At 57.0% G+C, this 12430-nt stretch overlaps 1 protein-coding gene across 1 annotated transcript; it reads right to left on the bottom strand.

Annotated features, from left to right (window-relative positions):
* Positions 1–4835: 4835 nt before the first annotated feature.
* On the bottom strand, positions 4836–12430 carry drap1 (DR1-associated protein 1 (negative cofactor 2 alpha); the record flags this gene model as incomplete). Its single annotated transcript, XM_069180376.1, is given in 4 exon segments — positions 4836–8055; positions 8930–9015; positions 10541–10631; positions 12276–12430. Coding segments are annotated over 4 exon segments (384 nt in total). The 3' UTR covers positions 4836–7904.

Genomic DNA, 12430 nt, shown 5'->3' with positions numbered 1-12430 from the left:
CCCTCCCGCTCCGCCCCGAGGGCTGAAAATGTGGGAGCCGCATCGCCAGGCGGTGTTGAGAAACGGGTGTTTGAAAGCGCCTGTGGACCCGGGCGACTGGACGCCCCGTACGGACCAGCGCTGGGCCGCCCGGGGCCGGAGGAAACCGGCCGGTCCGTCTTTAAAACCTCAACACCTCGGGCTGAGCCCGCCGTGTCCGGTGAGTGTTCAGCCCGCGCTTCACCCGGCTGCTGTCTCAACACCAGGAACACCGATCGGACCCCGCCACTAATGAGCATCGCTTTCAATAGCAGAGACAACGGAGGGTACAGCCAGTCTCTCTCTCTCACACACACACACACCGGGGCCAATCTTCCCAGAAGCCAACTTACCTCCCCAGCATGTCTTTGGACTGTGGAGTACAACCCGAGCGAACCCAGAGGAATACCCACACGAACACAAGAAGAACATGCAGACTCCACACAGACAGGACAGGACGCCAGGTCTGGAACTGAACCCTGAACAGCACCAGCTGGCCGTATTAATCAAGTAAAGAGGGAGGAGCCTGTGTATCCACAAAGACTGGATCTGAGCCCCGGTCTAGGGTGGTTAGGCTGCACCCCCACCCCCCCCCGGGCTGGCAGTGTTCTCTCAGAAGTGGGGCGTCTCTCCCGGGAGGGCCCCGTCAGAGACGCGCTGTTTTGTGGGGTCTCTTGCAGGGGGAGCTCCCAGACTACAGCACGGTGAAGAGCCTAGCTCTCGAGCTCGTCCGGCCCGACCCGACCCGACCCGGGACGGTCTCTCAGCGGACTGAGGTCAGTACAGGAGCAGGAGGGGGGGGGGTATGGGGGCGCCGTCGTCTTCCTCACCCCCCGGCGCCCGCGTCTTTCTCAGGGCCACGCCTGCCTGAGACACTTTCTGTTCTTCAGCTATTATGGGCAGCTTGTTCCACGCCCCTACCACTCTTTGCGCAAAGAAGTGCTGCTGTACTAAGTCCTGAGTACTCTGCCTCTTAGTGCCTTTGCTGAACAGAGAGTAATCCAGTCAAACTGCTTAGTCAGCACATTTGGAGGATTTTGAATGCTGTATTGAGCCACCTTGCAGGTCGAGACATTCATCCATTTTGTTGCTGATCTATCCAGTAAAGGGCTGCAGGGGAGCTGGAGTCTATCCCAGCAGGGTACTGGGTACACCGTGGACAGGACGCCAGTCCATCACGGGGCGCACACAGACACGCACTCACTCACACCAGGGCCAGTTTTCCCAGAAGCCAGTTAACCCACCAGGGGATTGTCTTAGGACTGTGGGAGAAAACCCATGTGGATCTCAGGAGAACATGCAAACTCCACACAGACAGCGCCCCAGGAATTGAGCCCCAGCTCTTCACAGTACCGGCTCCTCTGCCAATCACAGGCAGCGAGTCCCTGGACCTGCGGTGCCTCTGGTACTGAGCAGGATGGCCACAGCAGCAGCAGCACGTCATCCGTTGGGGGAAAACTGACCTGCGTCACAAGGGTCTAAACCCGGCTCACATGCAGCTACTACAATTACTACTGCAGCTTATACAGCTACTTCTGCAGCTAATACAGCTACTACTGCAGCTAATACAGCTACTACTGCAGCTAATACAGCTACTACTGCTGTTAATACAGCTACTACTGCAGTTAATACAGCTACTACTGCTGTTAATACTGCTACTACTGCAGCTAATACAGCTACTATTGCAGTTAATACAGCTACTACTGCAGCTAATACAGCTACTACTGCTGTTAATACAGCTACTACTGCAGTTAATACAGCTACTACTGCAGCTAATACAGCTACTACTGCTGTTAATACAGCTACTACTGCTGCTAATACAGCTACTACTGCTGTTAATACAGCTACTTCTGCAGCTAATACAGCTACTACTGCAGCTAATACAGCTACTACTGCTGTTAATACTGCTACTACTGCAGCTAATACAGCTACTATTGCAGTTAATACAGCTACTACTGCAGCTAATACAGCTACTACTGCTGTTAATACAGCTACTACTGCAGTTAATACAGCTACTACTGCTGTTAATACAGCTACTACTGCAGTTAATACAGCTACTACTGCTGTTAATACAGCTACTACTGCTGCTAATACAGCTACTACTGCTGTTAATACAGCTACTACTGCAGATAATACAGCTACTACTGCAGCTAATACAGCTACTACTGCTGCTAATACAGCTACTACTGCTGCTAATACAGCTACTACTGCTGTTAATACAGCTACTACTGCAGATAATACAGCTACTACTGCACCTAATACAGCTACTACTGCTGTTAATACAGCTACTTCTGCTGCTACTACTACTAGGTGCTGGTAGGCTAATTGGTTTCTGGGAAAACTGGCCGTGGTGTGTGCTCTGAGATTGGCGTCTCATCCAGGGTGGACCTGCCTTGCGCCCGTTGCATTCTGGGATGAGCTCAAGCTGGCTGCAGCTGTTTAGAAAAGCGATGGATGGCATGATAATCCAGTTTACAACTGCCTGAACTTGAACTTGAACTTTATTGCCATAAGTAACCGGAACACGTACTGGCACAATGGAATTCTTATTTACTTAAATCTCTCGGTTTCTAAAACAAGTGTAAAAAGCGCTTCATCCAGGCGGCGGGGGGGATGACTCTCGGAGAGGAAGGAATCAGAGGTTTATCCGTTAGTTCAGGCCAGTCTGTGTAACACCACATCCACCTGCTCTGTATCAATCACCAGCGTCAAGAAAGGAACATCAGTAATCCACTTTTTTCCTTTCTTTCTGTATTGGCTTGCACTGCCCGAGGGAGGGTCAGAGGGTCTTCTGATATCACACTAATCCCAATACACTGCCTGCGCTCAGATCGATCTGAAACTGAGTGTTTTACTGCTGTCCCTCGGTAACATCACCAGTGACAGCCCTGCTTAACTCCAATGGCTGGTTTGGAAAGTGCCACAGGCTATTGAAACTTGACCTTGAACTGGCAAAAATGCTGGAGCTTCCATCTCTGAAGGCAATCGAACCAGTAAGGCGTCAGTTTTCATCCTGGTCTAGACGAGTGAAACCCAGTACAGCACTACAGCTACCATCACTGGTGTCGCCGTCTCATTCTGCTCTGGGTAAGAATGCTTGGGGCGAGATGGCGTTCATGGTGCCTCCCTCCACAGGGCCACAGCGCAGTGAGGTTATAAGCTCCATCCCCCCGATAGCTATATCCCCCCTGATAACTGTATCGCCCTGCTGCTCCCCACTGGCAGCCCCACTGGAGCAGGTGTGAGCCTGGTCAGTACCTGGAGGGGAGACTCCTGGGAAAGCTGAGGCTGCTGCTGGAAGAGGTGTTAGTGGGGGCCAGCAGGGGGCGCTCACCCTGCGGTCTGTGTGGGTCCTAATGCCCCAGTATAGTGACGGGGACACTAGACTGTAAACAGGCGCTGTCCTTCGGATGAGACGTCAAACCGAGGTCCTGACTCTCCGTTATTAAAAATCCTGGGGCGTTTCTCGAAAAAGAGTAGGGGTGTTAACCCACTGTCCTGGCCTAATTCACCCCTGGTCTTTTACCAATCAGTGTCCAGAAAAGCACTATATAAGTGTAAGGAATTATTATTATTAGTAGTAGTATTTGTGGTTCAAGCCGGCCTGTGCTTTCTGGTGTCGTTTAACCCCAGAGCCAGGCCCGGTGGGCCACTTCACTCCCGCCCTGGAGCACGCCGGCCTGGACGAGGCGTCGCCATGGAGACGGAGCCTGAAGGAGGAGGAGGAGGACGTGCCCTGCCTGGCAGCAGGGAGGAGGCGGTCGCCATGGAAACCCAGGCCCAGCGGGCCCCAGCTACGCCAGAAAAAAAAAAACCACAGGCGGGGACTTCAACGCGACTCCCCCCCCCGCGCTCCCCGCAACCTACCGGAAAGAAAGGCATTTTTACGAGAATAAAAAAAAAACAAAAAGTTCTCGGGCGAATCCTCGGAGGTGGATTGAAAGGCCTGTGCCGCTCTCACTGCCTGCTGTGGCACCTGCTCTCCTGCAGGTGGTGCTAAATTCCCCGACTCGTTTCCAGAGCAGGCGTCTCCCCCATTTCTGCGTTTCCCAAGGTGCACCTGCGCGTCTTAACGTTTAAGCCTCAGCTGAGCGGTCCTGGAGGACCACAGACCCGCCGGCTTTCATTAATGAGCTTAATTAACCGCTGAGCCTTAATTGAACTCATAGCATTCTTGAGGGGAACGTTCACAAGTCTGGGATGTGATGTTCTTTAAGAAATGGAACTGTGGAATCTAGCAGGTCCACCCGCTGAAAACAGTCAAAACTGCTCAAATGATTCCTGTTATGACGGGGTCAGTTGTGCAACTGGGAGCTGGGCTGGAACCGGTGGCCTTGGTGGTGCCAAAAGGCATTTCGGGCGCAGATCGTTCCGAAATGCATCAGTCAACAGGTGAACTGGTAGGGGATACAGCCACCGGCATTCAATTCACACGCGAGAAGGAGAACCACAACTCACGGTGGTACAGGCGCAGAGCAATGCCAATAACTTACGGTCCGGGACACCTTCTGGGTGGAGTCTGCATGGTCTTCCCATGGGATTTTTGCAGGGTTCCGTTAGTCTCTCGACTCCCCCGAGACACGCTGGCGGGCTGAGGGGGCTCTAAACTGCCCGTGCCCCCCCCCTTTCAGGACAAGGCTTCCCAGGAGCCCTTGCAAAAGCACACCTTTGCCCGGCCTCGGGCAAGACACTGGCGTCACGAACACTAGAATCGCCGCCCCCCTCCCCGCGAGAGAGGGTACGCTGGGCAGAACTCATCTCCAGGAAAAGAGGAAGAAAAAACAAACAGAAAAATCCAGCAAGAACAAACAGCCACATTATAATGAAACCTGAACTTTATTTCACTCTTACAAAATAAAACTGTTAAAAGTATTTTTTTTACGAACAGCTTCTCCCCTCTCTTGACCTGGAGAGATCGGACACCGAAAACAAAAGAGCAGGGATGCCGCTCGGGGGTTAACACGTTCTCGCGCCGTCATACATATTAAAACATTTAAAAAGGAAGCAAAAAAATTAAATATTTATAAAGGAGAACTGAACTTGGAACCACGGTCCGAGGAGGCTGGAAAGAAACTGTTCGGGTTCCAGGTCTCCTTTGTCCTACAATGGGAGAGGGGGGAACTGGGCCCGTCCGAAATGGCAATGAAAATAAAAATTGACACGTGTCCTCATTTTTTTTTCCCTTTTCTTAAAAAAAAATAATAATGAAGGTATCCGCTTTTAGAGAGACGCGACGTCTTGGCTCTCCGGCTTTTCCAGCGACGCGGGACAACGACGACGACGACGACGACTCCGGCCCGCCTGCCCTGTTCTGCTCTACTTGCCCAGACACTTCCTGTTCGAGAGGTTGAGGAAAGACGCCAACCTGGACAGGAAGTGGTCCAGAGTGGCGGGGTGGGACGTTGTAAAAAAAAAAAGAAAAAAAAATGGCGCAGCGTGGTCAACTCGTGGTCGACTCGGGGCCCTGGCTTGGAAAATTCTCAGAGTCACTCCAGTGCGCTTCTGCCCATTTTAGACGCTAGCTGTGTCTTTTTTCCCCTCCGCCGCAAGAACGAGAAGGTTTAATACTGAAATGTCTGGGATGGCAAATATCCTCTGTGATTCGACTGCTTTAATCTCCCCGGCCTTGCAATGCCATCGGACGCTCGGGTCAAACTGTTTCTCATCGTCTTTCTTGTTTTTAAGTCTGTCGCAGGGAAACGCCGAGCTGCGATACGGCCGGGGCACGCCAACTTTAGGTTCGGTCTAAAAATCTAAAGAAATCCAAGTGCCTTTTGCCCGGCTGCAGAGAAATCAGGAGAGGCATCTGAAGCCCGAGCTGTAGCTCGAGAGGGACGGCGCTCGTCCGACCGTAGGCCGAACGGAGCGCAGGGTCCCGGGCGATAAGGGCCGTCAAAACCGTTGGGTAAACACGTCAGCTTCTCCGGCACCATATCATCTCGCGAACCGACGTGCAGTTTGGGGAAAAAAACAAATCAAAGCCGATCCAGGGAAGACGAAGAGATCTACGGGCAGACTTCGTCGTCGGTGAAATCAGGCAGGAGCGGCCCGACCAAGAGGGCTCAGAACCGCAGCCGGTTCGGGCCCGAACCAGGCCGACTGGATCCAGCAGGGAAACTCACACGGGGAGAGACTGAGTGCCGTTTCAACTGCAGCCAGGCCTGGGACGCGGCACCACGCCAGCGATCTATCGCCTGGAGTCTTATTAGGCGCGAGAACAGACGATATCTCGGGCCCTGCGTTTTCCCACAACGGACACTGCGTCGCCTGCTGGGCCGCGAGAGAGGGGGGGGACAGAGCGTTTCGGGGACCTTTCTTAGTTTGATGGCCCTGCAAGGCGGCTGGGCTCTGCGTGAGGAGACCCCCCCCCCGAGATCCGCCACTCACGCCACGCGGTAAAAATCAGATCGCCGTTTTTATATTTAAAAAAAAACGGGCCCAGACGATCTGAAACCCTTCGTTTGCCATTTTAAAAAGCCATTTTCCCCTCCCCCCTCCCACCCCTCTCTCCCGCATCCTGTAGATCCCCCTCAAAAGATTATCCGGCCGTATCCTGACGCAGATCGGTAGTGGGATATGCCCACCCACCCCCACACACCTCCTGGGAAGAAAATGCCCAAGAGCTGTGCCGACACCTGTCTGCTGGCCAGCTGCGCACCTGGACGACTCGAGAATTTCTCCACGCCGTGCCCCGTCTCGCAGTCCCAACGTCCCTCCCGAAAACGCTACCCAAGAGCAGAGGAGTCCAGACCAGTCAAACTCAAATGGTCGATCCCCTTAGGCGGTTTGTTTTCTCCGCCCCGTGACGGTTTATAGCGCTGAACGCTGCCTGGCCAGCCCAGCCTGCTGACGGCAGGTTAACACTGCTAGGAAGCTCCAGCTGACCCGTGTGTCTCTCTCTCTCTCCCGGTGGGCCGGGATCCCCTCTCGCCTCCGACATATCCGAGATCCTGCGCACGCTGCCTCTGCAGATTTGAAAAGAAACGCCCCCCCCCCTCTCCCTCCGGCGCCTGTGTGCGTTTCTGACGAGCTCCTACCTCCCCCCCCACAACACGCGGTTGGTGGCCATCTTTCTGGTTGGGAGCACGGTCTCGTCTTGGGGCCACGCCGGCTCCCGGCGAGCGCGGGACCCCTCCCACCAAAGCGCCGCGCGTTTTCGGATCCTGCTTCTCAGAGTTTAAGGAGCCAAACCCGTTTCCCCCCCCCCCCACCCCCGACCGCATTCAGGATATCGCAGAAACGGCTGCCACACCCATGAGCCCTCGGCTCCACCACAGCCCTGGCCACACCGGCGTATGGCTATTTCCAGCTTGGCGGTTTCCCGTTTCCACAGGAAGCCTGAAATCCGCTTGATGGGAATTAGCCTTAGCCTTGTGCCATCCTTTCTGTCTTTCTTTCTTTTCCCTTCCCCACAAAATCTTCTCTACAGCAAAGCAAGCGTCCAACCCCCCCCCCCACCTCCCTCTGCGGAGCACGAGACAAAGGCAAAGCAGGCCGGAAGCCATCTTGATATCCGCCGGGTCCTTAAAACAGGCTGCCCGACGCACTGCCCGACCAAAAAACCGGAGGGGCCGTTGGGGAGGGTGTCTCAAAGGAAACGACTCGTTTTAAAAAAAGAACTCAATATTTTTCCTCCACGATAAAATTAAAAAAAAAAACAACAACACAAGAAGGGTAAAACACATAATATACAACCTAAAAGACTCTCCTTGCTCTCCTCCGTCGCCTGTGGCTGTCGCCCCCCCGCCTCCCACCCCAAACGCGGCACAAATTAAAACAAACCGAAGGTAAAAAGTGGAACGGTGTGGGGGTTGGGGAGCAGGGGGGCAGGAGGCGAGGGGCCAGAGGGAGTGGGGGGGGGGAGGGAGAGGAGGAGGAGGAGGGAGCTAGGAGTCGTAGTCTTCGTCGTCGTCGTCGTCCTCCTGGGGTGGGGGCGCGGAGCCCAGCAGCGGGGGAGGGGGCATCATGTTGCCCAGTGGCATCGCCAGGCCTGCCTGCGTCGTGCCCATGTGCAAATACGAGGGGGCCAGATTCGGGCTGCGGGGGGGGCAGAGACAAAAAACAACCCATCAGCGCCAACGCCCGCCGGGACGATCCGCCTCCCGTCCCGTCCCAGCTCTGCGGGCGGGGGGGCCGTCACCCGCTGGGCTGCCCTTTCGATCGGCTCTGCTCATCCCCGGCCTCAAGAGCCAGCCTGCCTGCAGGGTTTCACTCCAGCTCGGCTGATGCGTTTTAAAGAGCCCTGACACACCTGCAGACGCAACGGCCAGCCAGATCCAGGTAACTACCTGTCCGGGACCGGAGCTCCTCATCCCTACAGTAACACCCGCAGGACTCTGGAGCTCCTCATCCCTACAGTAACACCCGCAGGACTCTGGAGCTCCTCATCCCTACAGTAACTCCCGCAGGACTCTGGAGCTCCTCATCCCTACAGTAACACCTGCAGGACTCTGGAGCTCCTCATCCCTACAGTAACACCCGCAGGACTCTGGAGCTCCTCATCCCTACAGTAACTCCCTCAGGACTCTGGAGCTCCTCATCCCTACAGTAACACCCGCAGGACTCTGGAGCTCCTCATCCCTACAGTAACACCCGCAGGACTCTGGAGCTCCTCATCCCTACAGTAACACCCGCAGGACTCTGGAGCTCCTCATCCCTACAGTAACACCCGCAGGACTCCGGAGCTCCTCATCCCTACAGTAACTCCCGCAGGACTCCGGAGCTCCTTATCCCTGCATTTACATTTGTATGTAGCGCCTTTCATTCTGCATGAGGGGCGCCGGGCTCTCTGTGCCCCCAGCCCCAGCGGGACTTTGAGGGGAAAGGGACAGGCACTCACAGCGGGGAAGCACTCCTGGATCAAGGGGGCACCGGAACCCCCCGAGGAGAAAACAGGGCGATGGCGCCTCACCTCTGGAATCTGGCCACGGGCTGCTGGTTTGTGCTTGGCTGTGAGCCGTCCTCCTCGCCTTCCGTCTCGCTGTCTTCCGAGTCCTCCTGCAGCCACAGGGGGGCGACACCAATAGAGGACATCAGAGAGCTCCCGGGAGACACTGACAACAAGCGTCCTGCACCCCACTGAGAGCTCCCGGGAGACGCCGACAACAAGCCTCCTCCACCCCGAGAGCTCATGGGAGACGCCGACAACAAGCCTCCTCCACCCCGAGAGCTCATGGGAGACGCCGACAACAAGCGTGATCCACCCCGAGAGCTCATGGGAGACGCCGACAACAAGCGTGATCCACCCCAAGAGCTCCCGGGAGACGCCAACAACAAGCGTCCTCCAGCCCGAGAGCTCCCGGGAGACGCCAACAACAAGCGTCCTCCAGCCCAAGAGCTCATGGGAGACGCCGACAACAAGCGTCCTCCACCCCGAGAGCTCCCAGGAGATGCCGACAACAAGCGTCCTCCACCCCAAGAGCTCCCAGGAGACACTGACAACAAGTTTCTTCCCCTCCACCCTGAGAGCTCATGGGAGACGCCGACAACAAGCGTCCTCCACCCCAAGAGCTCATGGGAGACGCCGACAACAAGCGTCCTCCACCCTGAGAGCTCATGGGAGACGCCGACAACAAGCGTCCTCCACCCTGAGAGCTCCCGGGAGACGCCGACAACAAGCGTCCTCCACTCCGAGAGCTCATGGGAGACGCCGACAACAAGCGTCCTCCACCCCGAGAGCTCATGGGAGACGCCGACAACAAGCGTCCTCCACCCTGAGAGCTCCCGGGAGACGCCGACAACAAGCGTCCTCCACTCCGAGAGCTCATGGGAGACGCCGACAACAAGCGTCCTCCACCCCGAGAGCTCATGGGAGACGCCGACAACAAGCGTCCTCCCCCCCGAGAGCTCCCGGGAGACGCTGACAACAAGCCTCCTCCACCCCAAAAGCTCCTGGGAGACACCCCCCCCCCCCCCGAGAGCTCCTGGGAGACGCCAACAACAAGCTTCTGCCCCCCCCAACCCAACCCTGTGAGCTCCCGGGAGACGCTGACAACAAGCTTCTTCCAACCCCCCCCGAGGGCTCCCGGGAGACGCCGACAACAAGCTTCTTCCACCCCCACCCCCAAAAGCTCCTGGGAGACGCTCCCCCCGAGAGCTCCTGGGAGACGCCAACAACAAGCTTCTGCCTCCCCCCCCAACCAACCCTGTGAGCTCCCGGGAGACGCTGACAACAAGCTTCTTCCAACCCCCCCCGAGGGCTCCCGGGAGACGCCAACAACACGCCTTGTCTATTAAAAAACCTTGCTAGCGAGCAAATGACCGAACGCCGGTGTCCACAACCCCGGACCCGGGAAGCCGCAGCCCTCCAAACTCTTCCCACAACGTCCCGACCCGCCGAAGCCGGTAGGTGAGCCCGAAGACGCTCCGGATCTCCAGAACCGGGGCTGCACACCCCCTGACTTGTGGACCACAGGGCCAGAAACTCCTCGCCGCACTGGCACCCCAGCTGACCAGCCGCGTGCCGCCACAGGCGATAGCCTCCCCCCGGCAGGGCGAACCCGGGCCGTTAGGTTTTACCCACCTCCTGCTCAGACTCCGTCCCCGACTGCTTCTTGTCTTTGCCCTTGGCGCCGGCGCCCCCGTTCTTCCGGCCCGAGCCCGGCTTCCGGCCTCTGGGTGCGAGAGAAGGAGAGGGGCGTCACTCCGCCAGACGTGCACGACACCAGAGCTCTCCCCTCGCCCAGGACCCACAGCGCACACGAGGACGCGCGCCCTGTCACGGGGGCCCAGACCCACAGCGCACACCCCGTCACGGGGGCCCAGGACCCACAGCGCACACCCCGTCACGGGGGCCCGGACCCACAGCGCACACCCCGTCACGGGGGCCCGGACCCACAGCGCACACCCCGTCACGGGGGCCCAGGACCCACAGCGCACACGAGGACGCGCGCGCCCCGTCACGGGGGCCCAGACCCACAGCGCACACGAGGACGCGTGCGCCCCATCACGGGGGCCCAGACCCCCTCGCGCTTCGGGACTGCCAGACCCTGGTTTTTTTACCATCCACACTCCTACCCCCACCCACTCTCATCCATTCTCACACACACCCACTTGCCTCTATCCACACTCCCACTCCCACACCATCCCACTCCCACCCAACCATCCCAAACACTATCCCACTCCCACCCACCTATTCCCACCCATTCGAAGCCCATCCCAATGTCACCCACCCACCCAAACATCACACTCCCACCCACTCACCATCCCAAACACTATCCCACTCCCACCCACCTATTCGAACCCCATCCCAATCTCACCCACCCACTCAAAACACCATCCCACACCACATCACACTCCCACCCACTCAAAACACCATCCCACACCACATCACACTCCCACCCACTCCACATCACACTCCCACCCACTCAAAACACCATCCCACACCACATCACACTCCCACCCACTCAAACACCATCCCAATGTCACCCACCCACCCAAACATCCCACTCCCACACCATCCCAAACACTATCCCACTCCCACCCACCTATTCGAACCCCATCCCAATCTCACCCACCCACTCAAAACACCATCCCACACCACATCACACTCCCACCCACTCAAAACACCATCCCACACCACATCACACTCCCACCCACTCAAAACACAATCCCAATCTCACCCACTCAAACCCCATCCCACACCCACACCATCCCAAACACTATGCCACTCCCACCCACCTATTCGAACCCCATCCCAATCTCACCCACCCACTCAAAACACCACCCGACACCACATCACACTCCCACCCACTCAAAACACCATCCCAATCTCACCCACTCAAACCCCATCCCACACCCACACCATCCCAAACACTATGCCACTCCCACCCACCTATTCGAACCCCATCCCAATCTCACCCACCCACTCAAAACACCACCCGACACCACATCACACTCCCACCCACTCAAACACCATCCCAATGTCACCCACTCACCCAAACATCACACTCCCACCCACTCAAACCCCATCCCACCCCCACACCATCCCAAACACTACCCCACTCCCACCCACCTATTCGAACCCCATCCCAATCTCACCCACCCACTCAAAACACCATCCCACACCACATCACACTCCCACCCACTCAAAACACCATCCCACACCACATCACACTCCCACCCACTCAAACACCATCCCAATCTCACCCACTCAAACACCATCCCAATCTCACCCACTCAAACACCATCCCAATGTCACCCACACCACATCACACACCTACCCACCCCCACCCAGTCCCCCCCCCCCAGCCCCTCACCTGCGTGACGTCTTCTCTCCCCCCTCGGTGTGGTTGTCCTCGCCGTCCCCCTGCATGTCCGGCACCGCCGCCACCAGGTCCTTCAGGAAGTCGAACTGCTGCTCCAGCTCGATGCACTGCTTCCTGGGAGCCGGACACACGCACGCACACGCACA

Source organism: Lepisosteus oculatus, chromosome 18, assembly GCF_040954835.1.
Source record: "Lepisosteus oculatus isolate fLepOcu1 chromosome 18, fLepOcu1.hap2, whole genome shotgun sequence".
Taxonomy (NCBI): Eukaryota; Metazoa; Chordata; class Actinopteri; order Semionotiformes; family Lepisosteidae; genus Lepisosteus; species Lepisosteus oculatus.
Note: the sequence above shows the minus strand (reverse complement) of the source record. Positions and strands in the feature narration are given on the sequence as shown.